At 33.9% G+C, this 12015-nt stretch overlaps 1 protein-coding gene across 1 annotated transcript in view; it reads left to right on the top strand.

Moving 5' to 3' along the window:
• LOC129218972 (uncharacterized) overlaps positions 1-12015 on the top strand; it is a 158270-nt gene that overhangs the window by 24894 nt on the left and 121361 nt on the right. Inside the window, exon 2 of the mRNA XM_054853291.1 lies at positions 3741-3861. Within this exon, the coding sequence (XP_054709266.1) occupies positions 3741-3861 (121 nt within the window). The remainder of the gene's footprint in view (positions 1-3740; positions 3862-12015) is intronic.

A 12015-nucleotide genomic window follows, 5' to 3' on the forward strand; every position in this document is an offset into this window, starting at 1 on the left:
CATGAGTTAAGCGGTATACTGCCGTGCTAAGCACATAAAGCCTTGGTTTCCTAGAAGCGAATCGCCGATCTTCGACGTCGCTCATCGACGTAACGCTGAAATCAAAGTCAAGTGGATTCCGACACGTGACCACTCAGAACGCCGAATTGGCTCGGGCGCGCATGAGCAGAAGAATCAAGTTTTCGCCTCGGCGAGGAACGACGCCGACGCTAAGCGTGTTCGCTTCTAGGAAACCAATGCTTTAGTCGTATCTGTACTTTTTATCAAAATTGAGTTACTGTCACCACGTAGTTCTTTGTCACATATTTTACCTAAATGCAATGTTTTGTGGTCATTTGTCAATCGAAAATATTTTTTTTTAAAATTCTGAAAAAGTTTCATCTAAATCAAATACATGGAGGCGTAAAACTTAAGATAGCAATATCTCATTTTAAACTCAGGTGCAGTTACGATTTTTGCGCTTAGCACTGCAGTACAGTTATTGGCTCCCCATACAGTTGTTGACCATTTTAACTTTGATACTAAAAAACTAGCAAACCTATATTCAAAATACAGGTAGTGAAACAAGTAGGGACAGTATGCTTGTTAAGCCATTTTACTTTTCAACGATTATGCGCCAGGTGTTTGGACATTTAGTGATTCTTGATTTCTTGGCCCCCGGAACAAAAACAGGCCATTTCTTACGAAAACGTTAAGAACCGATAAGTTTTATTTTTCATATGATATTTTAAAAAGAACGTAATGTAGTAAAATTATTAAAATCCTATGAAAATTAGAGAAGGGATGTCTAATAAGCAGATTTGAGGAACAATATACACTGGCCTCAAAAGGTTAAGGTACAACCGGTTTTTGCGCTTAATTTGCAAATGAGTGAATGTAGAAACAAAAAGTTTGGAGGATATGTGCATTAAAAAGTTTTATATTGAATGCGTCATTGAAACTTGTATAAGGGTATTGTTAAAACGATTTATAACAAAAAAAAAGAATCTTTGCGGAAAAGTCCATTATTGAAGAAAACAGAGGATCACAGTGTTACGTAGTAAACTGTCATAAAAACAATAGAAAAATGGGTTCTAATAAGGAATGTGTCCTCCCCCCCGCCCCCCGCTTTAACTTGAATGCAATGGCGGCATCGATTTTCCATGCTGTTCATTAAGTTGTCATAGACACTGGAATAGGAAGCGAAGACCAGACAAAGTAAGCCTTGTTCCAGCTCATGTAACGACCTTGGAGGAGGATTTAAAGCAGCAACCTAGCCACCAAGATAGTCTCAAAGATGTTCTATCAGATTCAGGTCTGGAGATCGAGCTGGCCATTCCATTCGTTCCAAACCGTGGTCCTTAAGATACTCCTCAACAATCCGAGCTCGGTGAGGTCGTGCATTACCATTCATCAGAATGAAGTCATTACCAATAGCACCAGCATATGGGTGGACATATGGATCAAAGATCTCACCCCGATATCTCAGACCCGCACTAGCGAATTTGAGGGAGGCCCAGGGGGCCCGTGCCCCCCCCCCCCCCAAAAAAAAAGGCTGAATTAATTTAACCATTTTATTTATTATTTTTTAATTGACTTCTCTTTTGCATTTTTTATATTTTTTTAGTTAATCAAAAGAACACAAAACACGCAGCATATTTTGAATAAAAGCATTTTTGTTTACTAAAGAAGTAATACTGGAGTCAGTGGCCTAGAGTGGCGGAATACATTTAACTCACAGGTTTCGAATTCAAAGGAAGTATGGTTACGATTCGTTCACTAATTCTTCTTTGATGGAATCAATAATTAACATTTTTTCAAAAAATATGTAGACGCACCTAAAAGATTCATTTTTATCCAGGAACCATTTGCGAAATAGTAGATTTCCATTATAGCTTATCAAAAATGCTAAATGAAAGAAATCATATGGCAGTTTCTTGAAAAAAACATGATTATTTATGGAAACGGCATGTAGTATCAATATGTTATCTCAACTGTATCATGGCTTTAAGTTCAAATCAGCAACTGCTTTGAAATTGCATTTTATTTGTATTGCCATTTTTTTAATGGTGAACTTCGAATAACAGGTTGTACCTTAACTTTTTGAGGTCAGTGTACGTAACAATATCTCCGTATAAACTGAAAATTTTGACGTGGGAAAAAACTCACAATAATTTCGAAATATTAAAGTAATTAGTCTTTTTCAATTTTAACGCTGATTTTACGGGAATTTCGCTAAATATTGCCAATATCCCCAAACTGGCACTAGATTTGGCATCTCATTTTCGTCACCAACTTGATGAAAAAAACATGGACCAAAAGCTTCGCAACCAAACAAAACTTGGTGAAAAAAGCTTTGCGAAATATCAACAAGTGGTCACCGATTTATGACATTAATTCTGCCGGCATTGACTGGGCAGTGGATAGCCTAGTTGAATAAGGAACTCAGAATCGGAGAGTTCTTGATTTGGAGCATGAAGCCACCAAATCCCTTCCGAGTATGAGTTTTAAAAGCAAGGATGCTTTGTATAGGTCCGAAAGTTTTGGATGTCGGTTGTCAGCAGTTTTTTCTGGTGCAGGGTACTCGAGATATTCCTTCCCTTCGGTACTATGATGAAATTGGGGAGGCTTTGTGACCGACTCACTTGCCAAAGTTAAGCGTGGCATATAATCCCGATGAAACAATTAAATTAATAGGTGCAGGGATCTGTGGGGCGCCAAGTGAGTATTGACAGTACAGTCGGCTTACCAAGAAGCGTGTTTAGATCCTTTTTTTTATAGATTGAAATGCAACCAAAATGAGAGGTGCACTACTAGATCCCATAAAGACTTTACATACGAAATTTCAACCTTCTGCGGCATGCCGTTCTTGTGTTATGAGAGATACAGCAAATACGTACATGCAGACGTTCCGAGAAAGCTCGTGAAAATTTACTTCGAGATGGTGAAAATGGATATTTCGACTGTCCATACATTCGAAGGTACCTACTTATGCACGTGTGAATATGCCAAAAAACCAGAACAGAATTCTAGTTATTTTACTTAATATTTTTTAAAATGGGCAATAACTGTAATAAAATGACCAATTACTGGACATCAGACATATGTATTTTTGTGTTGACTTTATTCAGAATAAATGTAAAAAAGTTTTAAAACAACATGAATTTAAAAATACATTAATAGACTGCCAAATATAACATAATTTTTATTTATGTTCCACTGTTTTATTCTTTTAAAATTCAAACTTACCGTCATTGGGTCCCTTAAGTGGCCAATAGCTGTACCGTTTCAAATATATTTGAAACGGTATAGGCAACGTTTTATCAACATATTTAAAGTGGAGTAATTGTTTTTAAAACTCCAGATTTAAAAAAAAAAAATAAGTTAACTATTTTTACTTTAAAATGTATAAGTTCGGTGGGAGAGACTCTACTTGTAGTGTAAACTTTCTTTATTACATGGTACTATTAAATAACCTATTTATGGTTTACTCTTTCATCATAATTTGATGAGAAGTGAAGCCAACTTATGGTACAAACTTTCGATGATATTGGGGACATTAAAATACGTAATAATGGTGCAACCTTCTTCTGTTTTTGAGTTCTTAAAGAACTTACAATGCTCTTATTATGTAACCAGCAAATGAATACTAATTTTTAGTGAAACATAGCACGAAATGTTTAATAGTGTAAACCTTTACTATTTTTATTTGCCAGAAATTAAATCTACCACTTTCAAAACATTATTTTTCTTTCATGCAGGTTGCAATAAAAACGATAAAAAAAGCTAAAATTGAAAATGATGAAGACATGCTACGAATTCGACGGGAAATTCATATAATGACATCCATTCGCCATCCTCATATCATACATATTTATGAAGGTAAGTAATTTTTCGTAAATCTGATTAAAATGATAAATTACTTTAATGGAGTAAACGTGTAAAACATGACGTGTAAGAAATGATGAGTTTAACTGTTGAAGATCGTAACCACCATGTAGTAATGGGCTGAAAAAATACCTACCTTCAGCCGAAGACGAAAGCGATACTTACGCCCCGTGATTACCTTTCAAAAATTTTCGTGTTGGGGGCGAGGAATCCGAGTTAGCTCTGAAATTTGTAACTCGTGGAAAAATTTGCGTTATAGCCATTTCACGTAAGTCGAATATTGTTGTCGTGCGAGTTCATATATATATATATATATATAAGTTTAGTTTCTACGTAGATTATACACTTTTCTGTTTGAAACAAAGTAGTAACAGTATTATTGGTAAGTATTAAGCTTTGCGCTGACTATGCATTTGAATGAGTCCATAGCAAGCAATTTAGAAAATTAAATTATTTAAATTTCAATCAGTCCTTATGTTGCATGCACAAAAGTAAATTGAAAGAGGAACTATATAACTTAATCTAATTGCGAATCCCTTTGCACTTATAACTACATTGGTGGTAAAAATTATAAGAACAGCAGAAAAATTGCAACGAAAAAAAATCTGAAATAATTCATTGAAATTTATATACAAAATGCCCTTTTTTACGCTAAAAATCATTGGGGAGTATGTATAACACTTGAAAATACGAAATATAAATGTTTTGTCGTGATTAATAAAAAAATGTTATTGTTAAAACTGGACAAAATTATCAGGACAGCGAGCGTTTTGCAATGAAAAACCCTAGCAATCAATAATAACCCCTTTCTTTTTTCAATCCTTTTATCAGTCTTGATGTCATGGAAGTTGAAGAACGTTCTTAAAAACTTTTATCCTGTTTTTTTCGACGGAGAAAATAAATTCTTGCTTCTTTCGAAATTGAATACCATTTTTTCATACTTCGGTGGTAGCATGCCTCACTTAAGTTTCCATTAAACTTAGATCGAGCCTTTTGTCCAGCCAGAATAGTAATTTCACGAAATAAACATCAAGCAGTAATTTTGAGGCTTGAGAAACATGTAATGAGGCATTATTCTGCTGGAACAAATAGATTAAACTCGTAAACAAAGATGATTTTGGTTTTAAAAATTATTGTTCAGTACATCAGCATTACTCTCAGAATTCATTCTGCACTGCACAAAAAATATTGGTATAGTTTATATCCGTTGCGAAACTTCCTCCGACCATTACTGAGCCACCTCCAAATGTACGTTTTGAGATTTTTTTTTCCTTCACAGAGATCGTATCAAAAATAGCAAAAATTATTTATTCCATCCTAATTAAGTTTTTTCTTACTTAAAAACATAACATTATCCCACTTTTTACCCATAACAACGCTTTTTAGGCGCGCTCAACCCTGGGTCTCTTATGAACTTTTTTAAGAGTCTGTCATGACAATAGTTTTACATAATGGAACTTTTTTTTCTTTTTGTAAAAGACGTTAATTCGAGAACTGCATCGTAACTTGAATTCTCCTCTCTTGATGTTTTTTTTTTTTTTTTTTTGGAGCAAGCTCGTCTCTTATTTATCATGATTAGTTTCACACACACAGAATCAAAAGATTTCCAACGTATTGGTCTTTGTCGATGTTACTTGCCGGAGTGTTTGAGAAAGCTCTAAATGACCGATCTCTAGCTATTCAAATTTGCTGCAATTTGACGTACAGTACGTTGTGAAATTTTTCAAGCTACCACTTTCCTTTTCTGATATTCTTTTAAAGTTTGGTACCATCGGGATGACTGTAAAAATAGAATGTGACTTTCCCAATCGCTTACTAAGCATTCATATCGTTATGTAGTGTTACATGCAAGTATTGCTTTTTTGAACCCACAAACCAAATTGTCCTTATAATTTTGTCCACATCACACGGATGTCTAACATAAAACGTCCTTCTACGAATGAGAAATTCCTTTGCGTTTCCAATAAAAGTTATAAAAAAAAGCTTCATTTACTATTAGTTAATAGTCATGAAATTTGCATAACTTTCCGACAAAATGCAGCGAAGATGTGGTGGGTTTTCCTTTTATCCTTATATTTTTAACCAACTTCAAAAAGGAGGCGGTTATCAGTTCATACCGTATGTATTTTTTTTTGTTTTTGTTTGTCCACTCATAGCGTCTCACCTAGTGAACCAATTTTGATGATTCTTTTTTTAATGGATAGGGGATGGCTCAACTTAGGTCCCATTACTTTGTTTGACCATATTTGTTCTTTAGAAAAAACGTTATGGGCAAAAAACAGTAAATTTTATGCAATTTCCCTATTAAATGATATTGTAGCGAAGTTCGCACTTTTCATCCGTGGATAACGGTGGCTCAGTGGTAGAATTCTCGCCTCCCACACGAGCGACCCGGGTTCAAATCCCGTTTAGGACAAAGTGAATTTTACTAAAATTTCGTTTCTACTGTTTCCCGTTTTTTCTCGAATGTTCTGTTAATTTCTGTATCTTTCCAAGTCTGGAAAGTTCCAGCACTTTCTCAAGTTGTATATAAGGAGATGTAACGTTTATTCGTGGTTCTGAATAAAGATCTCGAGTTGAGACTAACGAGTATTCGCTTCATTTGGCTTTCACATTGTCTTCGCTATCTTCATCTACGCGACAGTATGAAACTCATTGTTATAAAAGTTTGGTGCCATATAACAGTAACATTAATAGTAATTGTAATGATAATTTTGAATAAAGGCTTTTCTAAAGCAATACAGTGATATAGAGCCGAACTTCTTACTAGGTAACTTCTTATTTTTACTGAAATATCTACATTTACACTAGAAAGAATAAAATAAAAATTTTTTGAAAAAAAAAAGAAGAACCGACTTCAAAATTGCTCTAAAAAGTGAAAAATAATTTTATTCTTTAAACACCATCGATAATACTTTTAAACATAATTTTTGAAGTTGGCGCAAAAACAAAAAGTAAAATCCATTGTAACCATGCTTCGTTCATATTTTTATCAAAAAATCATCCAAAGTTAGGAACGAAACATTTATATCGTTACTCAAATATGCTGTCATCAATGCGTAATGCATGTGGCAGTGAAGAAACTGGACCTGGTTAAATTTATACTTGTAGTTGAGTTATGGCTGTGATCGTTTTTGCGCCAACTTCAAAAATTATGTTTAAAAGTATTATCGATGGTGTTTAAGGAATAAAATTATTTTTCACTTTTTAGAGCAATTTTGAAGTCGGTTCTACTTATTTTTCAAAAAATTTTTATTTTATTGAATACCACTGTATGTTCGAGCACCTCGTTATTCAGTTGATAAGTGTTTGAAGAGTTTCATTTGATACACATTAGACTATTTGTTCTTCGCAGGGGTGCACCGAACCTAAATTTTTGAGAGAGGGAAAGTTCTCAATTTACGGGTTAAAACTCCGATTTCTGCCGAATGAAAAAAAAGGGGAAAACGTGCATGCAATAACATACCTGCATTTAATTTTGATTAGCAGCATTAAAAATTGATTAAAAAATTGCAATATTGCAATTATCTTTCCTAATTTTCCGAGTCGTCAATCAAAAGTTGCCGAATAAGAGAAATACTTTGGAGGTCACAGTAACCTAAGGGAGAGACCCCTAAGTATTGGGGCAACCTTGGTTCTTTGTAAGACTCTTTAAGGGATATTAGATCTAAATACCGTGGTTTTGAACTCTCATATTCCAACTGTGACTACAAAATTTCAATTAGATATAGAATGATGTGTAGTATCTTGACACAGTAGTGCAACTTACACCACTTATTAATCTTAGCTGCACAACTTGATTTTGAAGCATAACAATTGAATCAAAACCCAAATTTTGAGCATTTTTCGATAAAACTTTATTTAAATATTTCTCTGATTTCATCAATAATTACCCCTTTGCACACTATCAGGCCCTTTCAAGACTGGATCCAACTTCATCCTTGGCTGAGGTGCCGCGTTGCTATGGGGGAAAATTAAGCTATCGTTACAGATAACATTTCTCATTATTACTACCAAAACCATTGAACTTACTTTTGTCTCTGAATAAAACTTAATTTCGAAAGTCATCAAGCTTTAAAATATGACTTTTGGCAAGTGTAATCCTATTCATTCGATATACGTAACAGGGGAGGGCAGAGAGGGGGGTGGAGAAGGGACACTTGTTGGCCCGGACTAGAGCCTGAAGGGGACCCGAGATTTTTAAAATGAGGGGCGAAATAAATGTAAGGACGTAGGGATAAACAATCTAGAAGGTTGCTCGTAAAAGTCATTTGTGACGGGCCCCAAACTTTCTGTGCACACCCCTGTACGAATGTACGTTAGAAAGGATTTTTTATTTCACGATCATTACGATTTACTGGATGAAATACTTTTTTTAATTTCTTTTAATATTTTTTACCTCTTATTCTAAAAGTATAGATGTAGCAGTGCTTTCATCACTAATGTTTTGACAATTCTCGATTGATGTTTTTTTTTCTTGGTCAAAAAACTGCTACTTCTTTTCTCCCATTTCCAGATTTATCAGTAATTCACCTTAATATTTTATATATTTAATTAATTTTTTGAATTTTCATTTTCAGTTTTACATACAGATAGATTTACTCACTTTAGGCAACTGAATAACATTTACGAATTTCGATAGTTGTTTCATTTCTGGAAGCTATTTAGACAACAACAACTTTTTACCTAAAAGTAAAAATAAGAAATGTGTATCTAAAAGAAGCGAATGGTGGTCTGTTTCATTAAACATTGCATATGGGAAAGTAAGGGAAATACGGTGACGTTCACATAAAGGAAACATGAATAACTCGTCAAATTTTTACAATGATGATAATAATTATTTTCTTTTAACGGAGGTAACACTAAAGCATAAGGAATAGTTTGCAATTAACTAATTTCCACAAAAGTATTAAGAAATCTTTTTACCGTTTATTTAATTACACCATTGATAGAGGGTAATGCCGCTTCTCATGTTTAGACAATTGCTGGTTTCATTAGTTGTTTAGGGATTTGGCTTAAAACAATGTCATTTTTATTAGATTTCTAATAGCGCATTAAAGTTCTGAGACAATATGGGAACGGAAAATCGGCGACAGAGTTATAATACAGCATGAAGCAGCAGTCGAGTGCTTTGATAATTACAGTGCTGAGTTTGACGAATATGAGATTTTTTGATCAAACCTGATATTAATTTGAAATTGATTTAAATTAAGTAACTAGTTCGTTGTGTTCAGTATAAACGTTTATAGTACAAATGCATTTGTGTGCCTTTCAGACGCTGATTCGGTCTCCGACGATCAATTTTGCGATAGGTTTTGTAATCGTTAGCAAGCTAAACTTTCAACTGCGAAGTGAAATCTTTTAAGCTATCACCTCCCTATATCCAAAAAAAAAAAATCTATATACGTTGTAGCGAGTCAAAGATTAATATGGCCAACAATTTATATTTATCTACGTTTCATTTCTCTCCTGATTAACAGTTTTTTAATGTGTCTCTAAAAAAAAAGTTCACAAGTGTTAATAATTTAACTATTTTATTTTCATTTCGTTTACAGTGTTATTGAAAACATGAAGGTGTTATTTTTTGTGTTAAGTGCGTTATAAATAAATAATTTTTTCATTCTTAATTTAAAATGCATCCTTTAATTGCATTTCTCATATAATTGACACATGTTACAATGTATTATCATGCTACAATGTGTACACGTTTTTTATGGGCCACAATGCGCTTCAAACATGTCACTACTAGCGCCGCTACGGGGCAAGTTGAAACAAACTCAGAGGCTGCGCAAATTCCATTTTATGTTATGAAAAACGTTTAAAATGTTGATAGTTCTTTTATAATTATATTACTTAAAATTTACTCTAATTATGTGGTTCAATAAATGTTTCACATCAGTTCAAATCTTACGGTAATATCGAAAATGCCGAAAATGTCACTACTATCCCCGGTCTCCCCTACTTCATAAAATATTTTCGTACTTTTCTTTTCTGCTATAGCCGTTGGTTTTTTAAATAAATCCTCACTTCAATAAAGGATGATTAGGCAATACTTTGTTCCCGTATGGACTCAAAAGCACGTGAAAGAAGTTTGTAGAAAGGATTTGGCCGATTTTGGCATGCATAAGCAAAAAGGTCGCTTACTCCTAGTTTACGATATTAAAATTCTTCCTTCGGTCTTTATCTGTACCATACCCCTGTCGCCTCTCGTGTAGAGATTACAGCTGGAGAAGGTTGGCAGTCTCAAGGACCCCCACACCTCTCCGACAATTTAGAAGCTATTTTCGGAAAGGACTTTCTCTTCCTGCTCTGATCGCATGAATCAAAATGTTTTAGATTCGGTTAGTGAACTGCGAATTTACTACAGTTTCTTACGAAGCTCATTCCGAAAACATAGACGCAAGTGCAAATTGGGGGTTTTACCAAAGCAGTAAAAATATATTCAGTTAACAGGTGAACAATTGTGGCTAGATTGCGTAGAATCTTCATAAGGTGTAGTTTTTTTTTGGGCTTTAAGGTGGTAAAAAATTTAAACACCGTGCCAAACTTCCGTGGGGTTAAGCTAGGGGGTAAAATTCCACAGAACATTTTATAATATTACATATTGGAAATCCTATAGTTCATGTAAGGAGAGCCATGACTATCCGCCTACCCCTTGGAATATAAATTCTAGACGCGCCATTGTGAATGACTATAATAATTTTAAAATTCATTGGACTTATTAGTGTAGTTACGCGAGCCCTTTGCTAGTCTGAAGCGACTTCAGCTGAGCTTTTTTAAATTATTTAATTAGACACATTTCTAGTGTCCTAATTATACCAGATTTCGAAAAAGCTTCATTAGGTAGAATTTTTTTATTGGGTTTTAATGAAGATTCGACACGATAGTAAAATTCGATAGTGAACTCTTCCGTGTAGTAAAGAAAGATTTTGTGCAAATTTATCACTCTAAATTTAAGTTTAAAGGCTCTTTGTATTTTTATTTTTTTCGAAAAATCGCAGTGTGAATTCTTAAACATTGAAGTTACAAATTTACTGAAGATACGATGTAAATATTATACAAGAAATATACAAATAACCGTATTCATCACGTTGTTACATACAGATTATATATACAGCGAAATATCCTGAGACTTGGTTGTCTATTTTAAAGCATTCTTAGTATTTACAGCTGTCTTACCGAAAATGTTCCAAGGTTGCGCCGATATGTGCGTAAGGCAACTTTTAAGCATTATTCGGCGATTGCGTTTAAACTATTTAGTTGTGGTTATAAATAACCAATATTTTTCGATAATCTATAATTCAACAACCTAAGTTGCCGAATTGAAGATTATCGTTAGACGTCAAAGAATCTTCATCGGAAAGATTTTTTACTGACTTCAATGTGTTATAAATTTTGACCCGACGCGTTATTTCTTTCGGGTAAGAAAGAGCAATTTTATTAGTCTAGACATCAACTGTCTTTTAAGTGAGAGTAATAAGCAATTCTTTCATTGTTTAAAAAAAAAAAAAAAAAAACACGATTTTTTACATGAAAAAAAAAATCACACTATAATATTTATCACAAGATATGCATTTGTTGACTTCTCAACAGATTTTTAGCTCTAATTATTTACATTTGTCATGAGTGATAAAAAGCAATGGATCATGTGACTCAATATCTACCGGATACAAAACGAGTAAAAGGGGCGAAAACAACCAGCAGTATTGTGCAATTAAAAGGTAACATAGATTGTCCCCCCCCCCCAAAAAAAAAAGTTTTCCGTCAACAAGAAAAAACACATAATTGTGCTTTTCCAGGTAAAAGGGAAGAAGTAAGCCAAGAAATGCAATCTTCGTTGGATTAAAGGGGGGGGGGGGAGGGCGATATTCAACTATCACAGATGTAAACTTTTTTTTGTACGTGTGTAAATGAGTATTTTGGTGGGGGGGGGGGGTTGTGTAAAAAATGCCCTAAGAAGAAACCTTTTCACCCCCCCCCAAAAAAAAAAACTTATGAAATGACGGATCTGCCTCCTAAGTCAATGAAAAAATTCGCTTTTTATTGTTATCAAACCAGCAAATAAGTTATTGTTTTTTGAAGCCTTTGAAAATTCAGTCATACTTAAAAATACCATTTTTAAAAATTTATTTTATTCATTTTGTAAAA

The sequence above is a fragment of the Uloborus diversus genome, chromosome 3 (genome assembly GCF_026930045.1).
Source record: "Uloborus diversus isolate 005 chromosome 3, Udiv.v.3.1, whole genome shotgun sequence".
Taxonomy (NCBI): domain Eukaryota; kingdom Metazoa; phylum Arthropoda; class Arachnida; order Araneae; family Uloboridae; genus Uloborus; species Uloborus diversus.